Below are 19,591 nucleotides of genomic sequence, written 5' to 3'. Positions count from 1 at the left end.
GCTGCGGCGGGCGGTGATGACGCACTGTGCTGTGCGCCAAGACGCTGGCTGCGGCGCGGGGGAGGGGCGAAGGCTTCCGCAGCGTCAGGCGTGCGCACACGTTGCACCTTCTCGCCTTGGGCGAGTCGGGGGTGTTTCGGGTGGCAGGGCAGGCGCACTGACAGGTAGACCGACGGAGCAGTGCAGATGGCGACGCTCTGTCTGACTGTGAATTCGGGAGACCCTCCGCTGGGTAAGGGCCCGGGGCCGCCAACCTGTGTGGGTTGCATCAGCCCGGGAGGGTGCGGGGCGGGGAAAGTCGCCGCGCCCAGGCTTGGCGCAGTGACGGTCATGGTCTGGGAGGTTAGGCCTGCCTCTCACCCCCGAAGTGTACACGGGGTAGGCTCCGCGCCCGTCGCCCTCTGTCCCTGGCAGGTGGATCTGCTCCTGAAGACATTTTTCTGGGGCGTGAAGGTGGGCGCGGTGTGAGTCGGGGCAGGGCTACCCGAGGCTCAGCTTCGGACCTTCTCTCCCAGAGGGATGACTCCTAGCTTACTCTTCTCTCCCTTTTAGAAATGATGTCTCCTGGAGACCGAGCACCGGGCGTAGAAATAACATTTTTAAAACTTGAAATCCCACCCTCCTATAGCGTTTTCCCCTAAATCCACTTATCTTTACCTCCCTTCCTTCGTCCTCAGAAAAGATCTTCAATCCCCTTGACTTAACTTTTCTTTACGTTTCATTGGGTTCAAAGGGAACGAGGAAGATGGTCGTAGAAGCATTTAAAATTTTAACCGAGGTTGCATTTATATTAATTAAAGGTGGAAGGGTGATTGCTGGAACACCCAAGTACACTGCGGACTGATGGGGTTGGTTTACTACACATCCGATGGAGGTAGTAAACGTCAGAGAAAAGGTCGGACTTGTCATCTTCCTGCTACATCTTAAATTCGATTTGGAATTGCATTTTCAACGTGGCCAAGGTTACTGTGGATAGATAGCTTAGGCTTTCTGCTGTTTTTTTCTATTGCTTTCAGAAATTACAAAAAATAATCAGTTTATTGAGCTCTTATTTGTTAATGCATTTCTTAACATATGCATGCAAGTACTTTTCTAATGTTTGAGAGGCCTAGACGTTTAGATACAGTTGCCCACATAGGGCTGATGATTACTCAGTACATTCTCATTACAGGGTGTTTTGAGCCTGTTGGAACAAAAAACACAATTTAATAGCCATTTAAAATACTTTAAAAAATGATAATGTTTTAGCATATTGGTTCCAGTAATTATGGGCTAACCTCACACAAATCAATGAACTCTGAAAGAACTGGGTTTGATTCTGCAGTTGGAAAGCACTAGACAGTGTGACCTCATGGTTAAGGGCAACGACACTTGGTTCGTGGAGACCAGGTCCATATTGACTGCCACTTACTAGTTGTGGAACCTTGGCAAGTTCCTTGTTTGGCATCTTCCACTGTTTCCTTGTTTGAGAAACACGGAATAATATCTCCCACATACAGTTGCTTGCCAGAGTCAAATGAGACTGCAGGTCAAGTTCCTGACACACTGTAGATACTCAATAAATAGCTGTAGTTTTTACTGATGTAATTTAGAAAATCACCCTGAATATGATAGATCTGTTTTCTTAGTGAATTATAATACTGAGAATCACATCTGCCAGTATTCTGGAAGAGGATCTTAAAGAAATTTGTTGTCATTATGAACTATAGACCAATTATAGAATATATATTTCTATTTGCTTCTGTCCCTCCTTTTTTTGTTTTTGATTTAATTGTTGCCAATTGTTTAATTCAAATACATTCTGTTTTTAAATAATCAATATAATTAGATGAAACATTCAGAAAAACAGATTGCATTGTGAGAATTTCCCTTATTTTATATGCATTCACCATTTTTTTTAATGTTAAAATAAATTCACACTTAAAAAGGTATAAGAATAGAACAAAGAACATTTTTTCTCCAGTGCCTTTGGAGAGCATACTGCAGATAATGATGCTTCAACACCCCAGAATACTCCAATATACATCTCTCTTAAGTAAGAAAACTCTATATGACCTCACAGGACCATTAAAATCAGGAAATACACATTGATACAATTCATCCATCTCCGTAGTGCAAGGATCAAAATCTAGGATCATACCTTGCACCTACTCATCACGTTTCCCCAGTTTCTTTCAATCTGGGATGTTTTTTTTTAGTCTTTCAAAGGTTTAACCTCTCTGGATATTACAGGCCACTTACTTAAAGAATGTCCCCTGATCAGGTGTGTCATGGTCCCTCATGACTAGATTCAGGCTACACATCTTTGGCAGAAATAGCATAGAAACAATTCGTTGTTCTTCATTGCAGCACAATAATTGGTACCTGAGTTTCTCCCATTACTGATGATCTAATCTTGAGTACTTAAGATGGTGTCTGACAGCTTTCCCCACTGCAGAGTTTTCCGTTTTGCAGTTAACGGGCATTTTGTGGGGAGATGCTCTGGGACCATGTAAACATTTCCCTCCCCATCAAACCTTTACCCACTGGTTTCAGCATCCGTTGGTGCTTCCTGCCCAACTTGATTATGATTAAGATGATGCCGGATGGTGACCTTCCATTCTGCCATTCTTTCCACATGTATTAGTTGGCATTTTTTTGTGAGAAGATCTTTTTCTCGTTTAAAAAAATTCATAGCAAAACAAAACTTAATACGTTATACTCCGAATTATTTTTCATTTTCTGTTTTTAAAGTTAAAAATTTTTATTTTTAAAATTAGTTTTATTGAGTTGTAACTTGCATATAATAAAGTTCACCAATTTTAAGTTGTAAATTGATTGACAGATATGTACAGTTTGTAACCACCAAAATAATGAAATAAAATATTTCCCTCACTTAAGAAAGTTCCCTCATGCCCCTTTGCAGTCAATCCCTTTCCCCCATCTCTGGCCCTTGATAGTCACTGATCTGCTTTCTGTCACTATTGTTTTGCTTTTCCTAGAACTTCATATACATTGAGTCATATCAAACTATTCTTTTGTATATAGGATAGTTCTTTGAGATTCATCTATCTTGTTGCCTGTAATAGGAATTCAGTTTCAAAATTTGCTGTATAGGATTCTTTGGTGTCAGTACTCTAAAACTTAGATTATTTACTTTAGTGGTTAAATTGGCCCTATTTGCTAGTGGGAGCCCCTGCAAGCTGACGTCTGTGTCCTTTTGGCATATCTCTTATCATTCTTTGAGTACTTCTTGCTTTTTAGCACAATGAAATTTTCCAGATTTATTTTGTACCTTCCCTACCACAGCCCTGTCTCCAGTGGAGCATGGTATTTAGAAACCAGTATCTGGTTACTAGTTGTCCATCTTAGATAAATTAAGGACAAAGGATTAATGAATATTTAGTAAACTTTATGATGTGTTGAGAGGCACGTATCACTGTTTTAGAATGTGAGTTCTGGACTGCCGTAGACCTGCGTTCAAATCCTGACTGCCACATATTAATCAAGGACTTTGGGCTAGCTATTTAACCCCTCCAATCCTCAGTTTTCTCTTCTATAAAACAGAGGTAAAGGTGCCTACCTCTTAAGGTTACTACAAAGATTAAAAATGATAATGATTGTAAGGCATTTAGCACAGTCCCTACCACATAGTAATCACTCTAATACTATCAACAATAGCTTTTATACAAGATACTATTCTAATTTCTTCTATTCTCCTGAGAGAAGGAAAGATTAATTTCAGTGTCCCTAACTGGACACTGAGTATATTCAAAAGCAGTTGGATTATGCCAGGGAATGGTTTCTGGTTTGTTACTTCTCCAAGACCAGCAGGCCATACTTTGCGTCTACAGACTCTAGGGAAAAATGTTTACTCCTTGCAGGTCTTAATACTGGTTTGTTGACTCATCCTCATTGCTTTATGATTCAGGTTTTAAATACCACACTGTTTACAAAGAGAAATCTTTTCATCTCATTTTTAGGAGCTTTGTTGGCAGTAGAACATGTGAAAGGCAACGTCAGCATTTCTGTTGAAGAAGGGAAAGAGAATATTCTTCGTGTATCTGAGTAAGTGCTTTTATATCTTGGTTTTCAGTACTGAACAGCATTTTTAAAATATTTAGGATTAAATGGTGTATGCTTGTTTTACTTGCTAACTGGTAAACGGTCCCTAAAAAGAAATATACTTTCTTCCTCATTCTAAAAGAACTATATCCAGAGACATATCTGTCAGCACACTATCTGATCACATATCTAATCTGTCAGAAAGAAACTAGAGATATACAGAAAGATTTATATATATGGGTTTTTAATTCTATTGTAATGTATTCTGGTGGAAAATTGGAAGTTTTTAAAATCAGTAATAATAGGAAATAAATTTGGAAGTCCACAGCATAGAATATTAGGCATCTGTGAAAAAAAGGCTTATGAAGAATTTTTAATGATGGATATGTTCATAATCTAATGTTAGTGAAAAAGCAAGACATAAATGTAAAATTACATATCTGCAAAGAAAAAAATGAGAAGTATACAGCACTTTTAGTATTATTTCTTTCTGAGTTTTGGAATTGTGGGGTTGTTTTTTTCTTTTTGCTTCTCTGTGTTTTCAAAATTTTCTGTAATGAGCATATACTGTATGTTCTTGATTAAGATGGGTTATTTGCATCCCAGGATATAGGGAAGATTGCGTGCACTCGGACTTATCTCTTTCTTTTGGAACCCACTGAAAAGAATTTAAAAGAACTGGGAAGGGAAACATTCTCGTTTAACGAAACTAAGGAATAAACACAACCTGGTTTCAGATTCTTTTAAGAATACTTTGCCAGATCGTGGAATTTGGACCAAATTGAAAGAGGGTTTCAAGGGTATTCTCAAGCAGGATGCAGATTCTAAAATGGTTTAAATGGTCTATAATAAACTGACAGAAAGACTTGTATTGGGGAAGGGCAACGTATGCAAAACACTCACTCACACAAACGCACCCTCCACTCCCCGTGTCCTCCTTCCTCCCATTGCAGTTGCATCAGAATTTTGATTGGGTCACCATTTAGTGTTTACACTGGGAGGGTCCTGTAAGTTGTATTCACTGCTGAGCCACATACTATGATTGCTTTTCATGTACAATTTTTACTTTTCCGTGGAATTATTGTTGTTTGCTTTGTTCTCTTCTGAAGCCTTTCTGAATCCTATCTTTTCTGTGTGACTTCAGGAAGTTTGTGGACATCTTCCCTTAGGATTCAGTATTTAGAAATTTCACGATAATATGCTTTAGTCTGGATCTACTTTTCAAATCTGTTCTTCTGGGTGCTTGATCGCTCCCTTTAGTGTGGAAACTTAGAAATCCCTTTTGGGGAATTAGAAATTTTTTCTCTGATAACTTTCCATTTTCTGTTCTTTATGTGGATGCTGGGATTAGTCCTCTTATTTTCTTAAAGTGTCACCTTCACTTTCCTTTTTATTTTTCACTTTTCCTCACTTTCTGGAGAGTTCTTCAACTTTTTTATCCCATTTTTCTATTGAGTTTTCATGTTTGCTGTTACATTTTTTGTATCTGAGCTTTCTGTTATTTATTATCTAGATACAGTATCCTGTTCTTATTTCATGATTGCACTGTGTTTTTTCATTGCTCAGAGGAAATTTATTCACTTACTTTTAAAGTTTTCTATTCCTTGATTTGTTCAGTTTACATCTGTGTGTTTGTTTTGGTTGCCACCTTTTAAGTTAAAGGCTTTCTTCAGATATTTGGTAACCCCTTACGGTTTTCTTAGATTTTGACTGCGAGAGTAAAGCTATTTACAAGTTCTGAACTCCAAGGTGAACCTGTCAGTTCTGAGCTTTACTCTGGGGCGATCTGACTGAGCTGCTCATTTGAAGGAACTTCTGGTGTCAGTATCCTTGGTTCTTTTCTGCCTGGGTGGATCAGATTATCTGTCCAGAGAAGACTTTCAGTCTGCTGTTTGGAAGGTGAAGGAGAGCTGGTGCCAGAATATTCTGGGAGCTGAGGGTGGGAAGAAGGCTGAGGGTCTCAGCATCCAGTATCGCGTGTTCTTTTATTCTCTCTGTTACCTCTGTAGCCCAGCTTGCACCTGTGCCACATTTCCCCCATTTGAGAGACCCTCGGTTTTAGTCTTTAGAGAATAAGGCTCCGGTTTTTGCCAGGACTGGGTAAGAGGAGTAGCCAAGCTCTGCAGAATAGGGTTTGGAGGTATCTGTGTTTCTGACTGATTTTTCAGTAGACTTTCAACCAAGCCTCCTTATTTTAGTCCCAATTCACTCTCACTTCCAAGGATACCTGGTTTCATAGATTCGCAAGTCTTTAGAGGATTCTGAAATTTAAATTGGGTTGGTTTTCAGCTTTGTCCACTGTCCAGTTAAGATTCAGTTTTTTCAGGCCTATTAACTCCATCTGCTTTCTAGCTTCTGAAATTTTACTGCTATTGTCTCTTCTCCTTAGTCTCTTTTTCCTTGTAGGAGCAGTTTTGATGAGGTTTGATCTACCATGTTTACCTGGAAGTTGATAAAACCAGCTTCTTTATGACGGTATATCCTTGGCTTCATTGCCTCGATTTATTTTAAATCACTTTATTCTCGATATCCCAATTTTCATATTTTCACCACTGAATAGACATGTAGAAACTAATAGTTAGAAAAATAAAACATCATATAGTCTACTCTGAAGTGAATTATTGGATTTAGCTGCACATCTCAAAACAAATTAGAATTTGATAGAATAGAGTAAAGAACAAATTAGATCTATTTTTTTTTACTATACTAGAAGATACATGGTATATATTTGTATCTTATTATAAGATTTCTATTTTTACATTTTGCATAAGTCTCATGACTTACTGATTTGCTAGAGCCACAGTAATATTTTATATCATGCTTATATTCTAGAAATGTGGTATTCACGGACATAAATTCCATACTTCGCTACTTGGCTAGAATTGCAACTGCAGCTGGGCTGTATGGCTCTAACCTGTTGGAACATACTGAGGTAAGGAATGAACGTTTCCTTGGGTGTGTTTTATTTTGTTTTGATTTAGGCTTTGGCTCTTTTGGGAACTTCATTTTATTGTTGGCTTATGGACTATTACTCTATTTAAGGATATTAACAGAGTGTTAATCAGAGACCAAGTTAAGGAATTCTCATCTGTTTTTATTTTCAGAAAATAAGTCTTAGCTCCTACGTTTGCACTTTCAAACCCATACCAGCTGTCCTGTTGGGTCATTTAGTGCTGTATTCCTCTTCCTGGATTCCTAGAATTTCATAGCTGGATGTGACTGCGAAGGTCATCTTATGCTCTTATGCAACTTTCTTACCTTGCAGATGAGGCAGCAGTTCTTGAAAAGTTACAAGGGCCCCGGGTCACACACATTTTCCTTTTTAAGTATATACCTTATTAACTATAGCAGTAGTAGATTAACTTTCAGTACGGCACTTTAGATGCCTTTCTTTTCCCTGTTTGTATTCAGCTCTAACTTTCCTAAATCTTACAAAATTCAGAATACAAAGAATAGTTTCCGAGTATCTACTTTTAAATTCCGCAAGTGGCTGAATCCGTTTGGCTGGGTACTGTCTGTTGCGTTCGGTCAGGCTCGTTATTCCCTCCTGCTTCCAGCTCTCATATTTTCCTTTTTCTTCCCTGAAGTGCCTCTTCACACCCCGGCAAAAAAAAAAAAAGAAAACATAGAAAAATAACCATATGTGTTTAAGTGCCAGTTTAGATCCCGGGCAATCACAATTAAATCCACGTAATGGTAAATTCTGTAATGGAGATGAGACAGGCATGGTTCTGACTGAGGTTGTTTGTTTGCTTGTTTGTTTAAATCTAAACCCTGGGATGCATTTCTTTTCACAGATTGATCACTGGTTGGAGTTTAGTGCTACAAAATTGTCTTCATGTGATTTGTTTACTTCTGCAATCAACGAACTCAATCATTGCCTGTCTCTGAGAACATACTTAGTTGGAAACTCCTTGAGCTTAGCAGATTTATGTGTTTGGGCCACCCTAAAAGGTATCGGTAATTCTTCTTGAAGAATTTCTATTTTAATTATTTAATATTTTGCTGGATAAGAGGTACATATATTTCTACGTATATGAGCATCTGTCTACCTAATGGCAGTCACTTAGGACCTTCTCACGAAGGAATGACCTCCCTGGCTATTTTATTCCTCTCTGGTTACAGGAATTCCCCGTCCTCTGCTGTCCCTGGAGGTTGGCCCCATCTTGCTACTGCAGCTCCTCTCGTGCCTTTGGAGCTGGCCTTGTTCCTCATCCCATTTATGTCCGCACCTTTCCTGTCTCAGCCATTACTTAACTCCAGTTACTGTTGTGTCTGGTTGCTCAGTATGTGTGTGTGTGTGTGTGTGTGGGGCGGAGTAAGCTGGAGTTGTTTCCCTGGGAGGTCACTTTTTCCATCTTCTGTGAGTAGTCAGAATATGGGATTGATGAGAGATTCAAAGGGGGCTTGAATTCTGTTAGTTTATTTAAAAAAACAAAAAAAACCTGCAGCAAATATGCCAAAATGTTTTATCATTCTTTAAATCTGGGTGAGCGTTTTTAAAATTTCTTTAATATACTCTGTACCTTTTTTTTGGGCCACGCCCCGCGGCTTGCAGGATCTTAGTTCCCCGACCAGGGATGCTGAACCTGTGCCCTCGGCCGTGAAAACATGGAGTCCTAACCACTGAGCCACCAGAGAACTCCCTCTCTGTACTTTTTTTTGTGGCTTAACCTTTTCTCCAAATTAAATTAAATTGTTATAATAATAACCAACGTAAAATGAAGGACTTTCCTAGTTAGAAGTTTTCATCTGTAGGTTTATGACATTTTGGTCTTTTGATTTTTGAGTTAATGTTCATAAAAGGAAGATAATATCTTATGGAGGTAGCTTTGTGATGCTAAAGAATTACGTAAACTTTCCTTCAGTACCATTTTTGATATTACAACTGAAGAAAAGAGGTACTTCTTGATCTTGATTTTTATTTTGTTCTCTAGTTGATCCACTTAAAGCTTTTCCTCAATTATGAAATGTAGCATTGGCCTTCTAGTGGGTGTGTGGCAGTGGTGAGGGCAGGATTTAGGATTCACTCCAGTGAACTGAAATGAAAAAATATTTTAAATTAATTTTTGTGAATTCTTAAAATATGTTGAAGTATTAGAAATCACTTCCATGTGTACCCAGATTTTTAAAATTTCATTATAGAAGCACAGCTTTAAGCCATCTCATTTACTTAAATTAACCACGACTGGAACTTTGCTTTTGAATTTGCAGATATGTTGAATGGTTTTAAAATTATGTTTGCTAATAGGAAATGCTGCATGGCAGGAACAGCTGGAACAGAGCAAAGCTCCAGTTCATGTAAAACGCTGGTTTGGTTTTCTTGAAGCCCAGCAGGCCTTCCAGTCAGTAGGTACCAAGTGGAATGTTTCAACAACCAAAGCTAAAGTGGTAAGCCTTTAAAATTTTTTTTAATGCTCACATCTTGTCTGCCTGAGATCTTAGATCTGGAAAGAAAATTATGTTCATAGTTTGGTTGTTTTTTTTTTTTTCCCGATCAATTAAAAAGGATCTTCTTGGAAGAATTTGTCATTGTTGAGTCTTGGCTTGCCTTTAACTGCTTGCCTACGTTAAGCCTTAATCTTCATAATTATATTTCTAGATGATTATGATCATCCAGTGTGTGTCCCTTAGGAAATCCAAAGTCCAAGTAACTAAAATTACATTATTTTATAGCTATACCATCTTTTCTTCCTCCCAGATTTTCTATTCTCTGGCTTTTGAACCATTGTGACCTTTGAGTCCTGGGGTTCTGTAGTGCCTTTTTGTTGATTCTGTAGGAAGATGTGACATTGAATACAGTAGAAAAAGGTCCTTTCCCCCAACTAGAGTCACTCTACTTTGATCTGTTTACATATTACAGAGAATATGTTTACATATTTACATATTACAAATTTTACTCCGATGCAGTACAATTTGAAACCTGTTGTCTGCTTGGGTAAAGACACCACAGTCACCTCAGTTGTTCTGAGAAAGTATTCACCACTTTCCACCTCTAACTGGTCAAGAAGTTCCATTATTACTTCTTGTATCTATAGATTTGTTTTCTGTCTCCACTGCTGTTGATTTTTATTGAGGCCTCATTACCCCCAGCTTGTTTTAAGACCATAATCTCATCACTGAACTTCCTTTTTTTTTTTTTTTGGTCTCTTCTTTCTTCTCGTTGAGACTTTGCACTGTACTGGGTATAGTTTTAGAAAATACAGATAAGTAATTCCATACCCCTGAGGATTCCCCATTGCCAGAAACATAAAAGTCAACCTTATAAAGGCCTTCATGTTTTGGACTTAATCGACTGTCAGCGTCTTGCCTACCCACTCAACATTCATTCCTAACATTGCACTGCTCTTCCCTGACTTTGAGTCTTACCTGTGCTGTTAGTCCTTTTCTTAGAATGACTGCCCTTGTATACTCTCCATCTGATACATTTGCATTTATTTTTCAAGGTGCAGCTTGGTTCTTGCCTCCTTTTAAGCATTTTCCTGATGACCCTAAATGCTGTTGGTTAACTTCAACTGATTTTGAATCTTCAAGTGCAGGGACAATATTCTAGCCAATTTTTTCTCATAACCATGCTTGGTGCATAGTAGGTACTGAGTAAGTATTTGTTGAATGAATTTTTCTTAAACATTTAACCATGTAACTATTTTTGTTGTTGTTGTTGTTTTTCTGCTTTTCAGGTACCTGAGAAAAAGCAAGATGTTGGGAAATTTGTTGAGCTTCCAGGTGCTGAGATGGGAAAGGTTACCGTCAGATTTCCTCCAGAGGCTAGTGGGTAAGAAAATATAACTTATAATTGGATACATTTAGTGGAAAAGCTTTAAGACAGTTATCAAATACTTTAAAAATCAATAGGTTAATATATAGAAGGAAATAAGTAAGATTTTAATTGTGGGAGTTAAAATTCTAAACATCTTAATAGTTAATTTATAAAAAGTTTGTAGTTTTCGCTTATTAAAGCAATAGGAAAAATAACATTTTAATTTTATTCCAGGCAGAATTTTAATTGTAAATAGAAACACATCCATTAATAGAAAGGCTTAAGTTTTATTTACATTTTGAGATTTTGGGGGTGTCTTTTAGTAAGGGTTTGTATTTGTACCCTGAGCAGTCCTTTCAGTTAGCAGAAGAAGTTATGGTAGATGTATTTTAAGTTATTTTTTCCCCAAATAAAGTAAGTGGAGTCCTGAAAAGCCCATTCCTATTCATTTGTTTCCACTATTAGTAGGTTTCAAAACCCTTTTCACTCTTGGCAGCCATAGAAAATAATAATACATGACTAGCGTGTTAGGGAAAAGGACTGCTCTGGCTGGAGCCACCGGCATGGGTCTGCCTGGGTCCTTGCCCAGCATTCCCCAAGGCTGAGGGCAGTCTCTGCCTTTGCACATGTCAGTCTCTGTGACTCAAGCTGGACGAACTTTGTAAAAGAACCCTTCCAGTGATGCTAATATGATTAAATGCCTTTTGTTAAAGCAGTTAGCCTCAGGAACTTAGCCATTGGGAAAGTATTGTGCCATATTTTACACATGAGATGGTTTTTTTCCCCCAAATTTTGTTTAATTTCAGATTTTGTGTTCTATAGCCAAATTCTTACCCATCTGTGATAAATGGAGTATGTAGACAGTAGGAAGTGACAGATAAGGAAACAATTTTATTTTAGCTGTTCTTAATGTAGTTCTTCACAAACTATAAGTGCCATTAACAGCAAACCAGTTTTAGAATTCCACATTTTCTCTCTGCTTTTCTAAGTTTGCCGATTTAGGTGGTGAAGTAAAGGACAGGTAGAAGGAGATGAAAGGGAAATAATGGTTCTGGGAAATACACAGACTGAATCATTAAATGACTGATTGATAGCTGACTAAGTGGAGTCAGTCATAAATAATACTTACTTTACATAGTTTAATCCCCTCAGGTGTCCTGGGTCCCTGCCACCCAGTGTTCTGCTCTTGTGTTCTTGGTGTGAGAGGTCATGGTGTTCCGCTGGGTAGTGACTTTAATGGTTTGATAAAAGCTAGTTTTTTAGCCATGGCTGTTCATAGCTATGCCATTTGAACATTTGTCCCTTTGGAGTCTTTTTATATTTTCTGTCACTATCGCTTCTTGGAATAGTGAGCTCCTCGTATTTATTATTTACTGGATAAAATATGTTTATTTGTTGTGAATTATGTCAGTTTCAGTCCAGCAGTTGAATACAGTTTTGGAATTTAGAATATAAGTCAGTGTTCAGGTTTAAAAACATTCATAATTTTGATCATATCTCCTTATACTGCAAAACAAGTCTTCTTTAATTAGTTTTTAAATCATTTTTTTTTCCTGTGTCTTTCATGAAGGCCAGAAGGCTTGAATTTTGCCTTTTATTCGTATTCATAGCTAACACATAGATAGCACCTGTTATGTGCAGGTACTTACCAAGCACTTTACATGTAGTAACTTGTTTAATCCCGTCAGCCCTGTGAAGAAGGCACTGTTATCTCCAGTTTTCCAAATGGTTTCAGAAACTGATTCATACAACGTTTTAGCAACTTGCCAAATCCAAACCTACGCTGTCTGGCTCTAGAATCTGTATGACTAAAAATTATATGCCTATGTCTGTTTTGTGTGGGAAAAGCCCAATATAGCATCAGTACTAACTAATGCAGCATGGAACATATTTTTCTTTAGCTCTCCTGATGTAGTTGTCTCTTGAGCCAATTATTTTACTTATCTTGGGAATATTTTATAGTCCTGTTAGCTTTTCTGAGGTTTAGAATTGTTAGAATTGCACACATTATTTTAGATTCAGAGATAGTATCTTTAAGTATAATAGTTTGATTTCATCACGCCTCTTAAGGGTAATTCCTGTATGTAAAGCACATTAACTGTCAATTAGTAGGTAGTCAGTGATTATTAGTCTTCTTTTTTCTCTTCTTAACATGTTAATTGGATGTAACACTTTCAGTGAAAACTGCACAAAGTATTTCTGTTTTGTTTTCAGAACTCACAGTCCTTTGTTTTACTTTTAGTAAACTTTAAATTTTAGAGTAGTTTTAGATTTATAGGAATATTGCAGGAAAAAACCAAAAAAACCAAAAAGTTCCCTTGTACCTGTACCCAGTTTTCCCTAATGTTAACATCTTACATTACTATGGTACCTTTGTCACAATTAATGAACCAATATTGATATATAGTTATTACCTAAACTCCATACTTTTTTGGATTTCATTAGTTCTTCCCTAATGTCCTTTTTCTCTTCCAGGATCTCATCTGGGATGCAACTTATGGTGCTTTATTTTATGCAGAAAGTTTTGAATAACCCTAAATGCATTGCATTGTACTTGTCTGCATTAGCCTATGCATATAAACGCTTTAAAATTGAATCATTGACCTAGAATGCTGTGTGAATATCTAAAGAAATAGACTGATTTTAGAAATGATATAAAGACGTATCATTGTACTTTTCCCTCCCCTCTTGATATCAACTGAGATCAGAGGTGTGCATGAAACTAGGTGACTGTAGAGCAGTGCAACTGTGGCTGCTGTTATTGATGAAAAGTGTATTTTCAACAATAGTGGTTTAGGATATTGCTTTTTACCCACTTCATTGATAGAGGAGGATGTTGATATGTAATAATATTAACAGTGCCTCTGATTTATTTTATTCTGTGTAATGGTCAGCTGCCCATAGAACAGAATAGTGTTTTCATAGGTTGTGATCTGTGGAATATTGGTACTGGATGAGACCTTCAGGATCATTCAGTTAAAGTCTTTTCATTTTGGCTTCTGAGAAAACTAAAGCCCAGAGAAGTAAAGTGCTTTCTTGTGGCTTTCTAATTCTCATGTGCTCTTTTACTTAATTATCACAGTCACAGTGGCATCCTCAGAGGTGCTTCTGTCTTGTTTGCGATGGACGGGTTCCCAGTTCTCAGTAGCATCTGGTCTTACGAAAGATCCACGGTTGTGTAGCATTGCAAACAGTTTTGGAAGCAGTTTTCCTCTAACTAAATTACCTTTCATTCCTCAGTAAAAAAAAAAAAAAAAAAAAGGAAAATAGAGATTAGCCTTAAGGTTGTAATGTTTGTAAATAACTTATTCCTTTGTGAGATTTTACATATGAAATTGTTTCTTGTGATTATTTCATAAATGTTGTAGTCTTTTTTTCCTTCCTCAGGGGCAGATTTTCTATTACAGTACTTCTTGTTAGCAAATAAAATAAGACTGGAATACCAACTAGAAGGATTTTTGTTTAGTTCTCATCTCCTCAAAAAGGTTAAGTTTAAGTATTTAGTTAAAACATGTTAATGAGTTTCTTTGTAAAATGTTTTTGTTGTAGTTACTTACACATTGGGCATGCAAAAGCTGCTCTTCTGAACCAGCACTACCAGGTTAACTTTAAAGGGAAACTGATCATGAGATTTGATGACACAAATCCTGAAAAAGAAAAGGAAGATTTTGAGAAGGTAATTAAAGGTGTAGTGATGACCCTTTGTCAGTAAAGTTGATTAAAATTAAGAGGGTGACCTGGTACCTTCATGGTATGAAAATAAATTAAGTTTGTTCTCATAGCTGCTTCTTTTGCTCATCTGTATATTCTTTGCCTGAGACCTAAGCCAAGAATTGTTGAGCTCCCATGCCAAAAAACTTCGATTTATTCTTTTCCTCCTCAGCTGTTGTAGAATTTACTTAAGTGTTACATTTTCCTACAAGTATCACTTTCTTAAATGAATTGGTCACTAGAGGCAGGTTTCCTTTTTGTCATATAATTTTATGAATGAAACGAACACTAAGTAGGTATTGGAAAATGTGAAGGTTTCCTAGCCTCTTATATCATCTGTTCAGAAGCACTGTAATATATTCAAAGAGAGGGCAAATAATTGTCAGCATGACCAATAATAATCAGCTTTTCCAGAATAAATGGAAAGCACCATGAGATCAGCTTTCTCAGCTGAAAATTTGGAGGCTAGTATAATGAATATCTCTCTCTTTTTTTTTTTTTTTTTCTTTTCTGATCTAATATCATACAACTTCCACAGCCATTTCCAGGCTCTGTAAGACTGATGGTGTATTATTACATTTGCCCAAATGCAGTGTCAAGGATTGAAAATACACAAGAAAATGCAAAAGATCAACGGATGGTTATTTTGGGTTCTTATTGCAGGTTATCTTGGAAGATGTTGCAATGTTGCATATCAAACCAGATCAATTCACTTACACCTCGGATCATTTTGCAACTATAATGAAATATGCAGAGAAGCTAATTCAGGAAGGGAAGGCTTATGTGGATGATACTCCTGCTGAGCAGATGAAAGCAGAACGTGAGCAGAGGATAGAATCCAAACACAGAAAAAACTGTAAGGCACACTTAGTGTTTTATATTTTAATCGATATTCTTCTTGTATTCTGCTTCAGTAGAAAATGATTTCTGTGAAAGATGCTGGTTTGAAACACATTTGGAAATATGTTTCATATGTTAGTTCATCTCTTAGAAATCTTTTCTCTTTCTCTATCATCGTTACATTGTTATTACTTTGTTAGCATGCGTGTGCCCTCAGCACCTCACTTGTTACCTGTAGTCTTTTGCATTGCATTCACTCCATGTGATTCCATCTTCAACTTTTTGTAGTTCTCTCAATTTAAATACTGAGCCTTTCTAATTAGAATATTTGATGAGAATGTTAGCCATACCCAAATCTTCCTGTCAGCGTGTGAGTAAATGTGAATATAATATGTAAGCTTGATGCTACCCAATGTCTGAAATATCACTTAACAAAAAAGCATATCTTTGTTATTACTTGTTCCTGAGCTCTGAATCTGGCTATTTTTATTCTGTGATTATGTTCCAGAACTTCCACACTACTATTCTTAAATCTTTTTTTTTTTTTAAGTTTTTTTAATCTTATTATCCAGCCTTTTTTTAATATACATATATATATTTTAAATTAATTAATTTATTTTTGGCTGTGTTGGGTCTTCGTTGCTGCACACGGGCTTTCTCTAGTTGTGGTGAGCGGGGGCTACTCTTCATTGTGGTGCACATGCTTCTCATTGAGGTGGCTTCTCTTGTTGCAGAGCACAGACTCTAGGCGCGCGGGCTCAGTAGTTGTGGCTCATGGGCTCTAGAGCGCAGGCTCAGTAGCTGTGGCGCACAGGCTGAGTTGCTCCGCGGCATGTGGCATCTTCCTGGACCAGGGCTCGAACCCGTGTCCCCTGCATTGGCAGGCGGATTCTTAACCAGTGCTCCACCAGGGAAGCCCTATACTTAAATCTTGAGTGTCACATTTGGGAAGTGTAGTAAATTCAAAATGTTATGGAAGTCTGTCTTTTTTTTTTTTTTTTTTTTTACCCCCTTTTAAATGTTTCTCTACATTTTCAGAGATAGTTAACAACTGGACTTTTAGACCTAACCTGATTCTTTGAGAACAGGTAAAGTGTCCATCGTATATTCAGTAGTTTCCACAGAGAATCATTGTTTAACAGTTCTTTCTTATTCATATGGGGCAGGTACCTACCTGACATAAGTAGGACCGTAGTCAGTGGGGATATAGAGTTTTTTCCCTGGGATAAACTTGTATCACTGTTTCTATCATCTCTCATTTTTTGGGATCCAAGAGTATCCTGCTTTCCGCTGGAATGACTGAAGGTGCTTTTGGGGAGCCAAGGGGCTCAGGCTCTCAGCCAGAGATATGTTCTTTAGATGGGCATGTGCTGCAGCACCAATGCCCGGGCTGGGTCAGACCGGTCTGTCCCTTGGGTGTGAGGTGGCAAAGGAACAGAATGCTTCTGCTTCAAACACCCAGTGTTAAATTGGAGGGAGCGACTGACTGGCCAGTTGTGCCATGATGGGAACATGGAAAACACTGGCAGAGAGAAGCCTTCAGGCCTTAGACATCATCTCTTACCCTTCATCAGTGCTACATCAGTGGAATGTATTGACTTCTAAAACAGAGAGAGAGTACGTTTCCTAAGTGTTCTGTGGAATTTCTTCATTAAAAAAACAATGCATTTACTCTTGGTATCAGATATTGGAACTATTACGGTACTTTTAAACTAGTGGGGTGTGCTTATAAAATCAGAATGTGAAAATTTGTGTCAAATTATAAGGCTGTTAAAATAATTTGAATTCAACCAGATTAGTAATACATTAGATAAACTATAGTATAACTATCATTTTATAGCTGTTGAGAAGAATCTACAAATGTGGGAAGAAATGAAAAAAGGAAGCCAGTTTGGTCAGTCCTGCTGTTTGCGAGCAAAAATTGACATGAGTAGTAACAATGGGTGCATGAGGGACCCAACGCTTTATCGCTGCAAAATTCAACCACACCCAAGAACTGGAAATAAATACAAGTAGGTGTATTTCATTCATTATGCTCGGTAGCTTACTATGCTTTTGCTTTGATGCTTTTGTAAACATGGAGTAGGGAGTAGCTGCAGAATAGTCAAGAGATCTGGATCTTTGTTCATTCATGGCCTTCGGTAAAGCATGTAGCCTCTCGTTACTTACCTATCAATTAAGGTTATGCTAGGTTATGTCTAAGATCATTTCCATCTATAGAAGTCCTTGAGTCTGCCTAAAGTTGCATTTTATGTATTGATCAGGTATACTGTGGTGTGTTTCTTTAGATGAAGATACTTCTTTTCCTATTATAAACTTTGATTCTGCTAGACATAAGTTTATTCGTAAACATGATAGAAGATTTAAAGAAATATGAAAAAGAAAGTATCATGTTTTTTCTAATTTTGGTTAGTTTTCTGTGTGGTTTTCAGGTTAATAGATTTTTTTTTCTTTAAGTCGCCCCCACCTGGCCATTAATTTATAAAGTAACCGTAGAATATATTTTCTTATACTTTGAAGAAGCCTACTACATACAAATGCTGAATTGTAACTTCTGAAGAGATTGGTGAATGTAAATGATTTCCTGAGTAGCTAATGTAACTTTCTTTAAGCTTGTGGGTACAGGTATGTGTATCTGTATCTGGACAAACACTTCATGTGTGTGTATATATATGTCCTTCATTTTTAACAGGACAATTGCTCCTTGTTTACTAAGCAGATACTTTGAATACATTTGGAAAAGTGAATTTGGGTACACATTTTCAGTATCAAATAATTGCAAAGCATAGTGCAGTAGCATCTTCGTGAAGTTGTATCTTAAAAATTAGAAGGCATAATGCAATAATATATTTTTAAAAATTCAAATGGAAACTGTGGATGTGTTGTGTACATTATTTTAGACAGAAATTGTTTTTAAGACTATTCCATCCTAAATGGAATTTTAATCAACCTAATAATTTTCTTCTCTTTTACTTGTCAGAGAAGGAAACATTCTATTCTTGAATGCATTTACTTATGAAAGTATTAAACCTAGAGATTTACTTGAGTGTGGGATTATTTAAGATATTGAAAAGCTAAATTCCCTTGAAATTATTGTTGCTTCTTACCATGATATACATTGGCCATTACAGAAATGTGATTATAGAATTCACTGCGCCAGTATCCCATTGTCTGTTAAATTGCATATTTGCTTTTTTGTTTGAGTATTGAGTGGGTAATTGATTCATTGTCCTCAAAGTCTGATTAAAAAAAATGTTTTGATGTACTTTGAGTATTATGAGTCATAACACCTGTTGGTTTTTAAGGAATTCTTACCTTGTAAAGAATTATGTTTTAAATCAGTACTGCTGCTTATAATGCCTAATCTAAGGTGAAAAGGGTAAAATCCTTCATTGATTTTCTACATATTCACTTTTTTTCCTAGTGTTTATCCGACATATGATTTTGCCTGCCCCATAGTTGACAGCATTGAAGGTGTTACACATGCCCTGAGAACAACAGAATACCATGACAGAGATGAACAGTTTTACTGGATTATTGAAGCTTTAGGCATAAGAAAACCATACATTTGGGAATATAGTCGGCTAAATCTCAACAACACAGTGCTATCCAAAAGAAAGCTCACGTGGTTTGTCAATGAAGGACTAGTAGATGGATGGTATGTTTGCTGTTATCTAGAATTTTGAGAGGAAGTCAGGACATGGTATATCACTAATTTTTAAACTGCTTTGAGGGTTGGGGAGGATGAATGGGAGGGGTTGAAATGGATAGGGCTATAGGGTTTCTGTTCCTTGTCTTTATTTTATCCAGGTTCTCAGGTACTGCTCTCTTTTGCTTTAATGCAGCAAACATGGAGTGCCCATGTTTGGGCACAAAGATGGAGTCCATGTTTGGGACTAGAAAAAGTTTGAAAATCTCTGTAGCACATTAATAACCTATATGGGATTTCCATGAGAACGATGAGTATAAAAACTAAAATCATCTTAGAGGCATGTATCCATGTAAATGAAACCTGTTCAGTTGGGTTACCATACTTATAAGCCTAAGAATGTTTTTTTTTACCTGAATTAACACGAACGTGTGTATTAGTTTTTATTAGCATCGTGTAATAGTCACACATATTAAGTATATATTGAATAATGTGTAATTTTAGACTGTTTTACTGTGGAGCTGAATTTGATAAAGGGGAAGTTTACTTTGGGCCGCATACAAAGGGTGTTATTGCAAACTTACTGA

At 37.1% G+C, this 19,591-nt stretch overlaps 1 protein-coding gene and 1 long non-coding RNA gene across 2 annotated transcripts in view; one reads left to right on the top strand and one right to left on the bottom strand.

Annotated features, from left to right (window-relative positions):
- Window positions 1-19,591, bottom strand: part of LOC309644669 — a 546,086-nt gene that overhangs the window by 305,787 nt on the left and 220,708 nt on the right. The window lies entirely within an intron of this gene.
- The window catches only part of EPRS1 (glutamyl-prolyl-tRNA synthetase 1), a 67,388-nt gene continuing 47,842 nt past the window's right edge, over window positions 46-19,591 (top strand). The window contains exons 1-10 of the mRNA XM_082426133.1: window positions 46-232; window positions 3,963-4,047; window positions 6,877-6,976; window positions 7,842-7,998; window positions 9,296-9,435; window positions 10,725-10,819; window positions 14,354-14,480; window positions 15,179-15,371; window positions 17,196-17,367; window positions 18,780-19,013. Coding sequence (XP_082282259.1) covers window positions 187-232; window positions 3,963-4,047; window positions 6,877-6,976; window positions 7,842-7,998; window positions 9,296-9,435; window positions 10,725-10,819; window positions 14,354-14,480; window positions 15,179-15,371; window positions 17,196-17,367; window positions 18,780-19,013 — 1,349 coding nt within the window. The 5' untranslated portion in view covers window positions 46-186. The remainder of the gene's footprint in view (window positions 233-3,962; window positions 4,048-6,876; window positions 6,977-7,841; window positions 7,999-9,295; window positions 9,436-10,724; window positions 10,820-14,353; window positions 14,481-15,178; window positions 15,372-17,195; window positions 17,368-18,779; window positions 19,014-19,591) is intronic.

Source organism: Balaenoptera physalus, assembly GCF_965194825.1.
Source record: "Balaenoptera physalus genome assembly, chromosome: 1".
Classification (NCBI taxonomy): domain Eukaryota; kingdom Metazoa; phylum Chordata; class Mammalia; order Artiodactyla; family Balaenopteridae; genus Balaenoptera; species Balaenoptera physalus.
The sequence above is the reverse complement of the archived record's forward strand: the minus strand, read 5'-3'. Positions and strand labels throughout refer to the sequence as shown.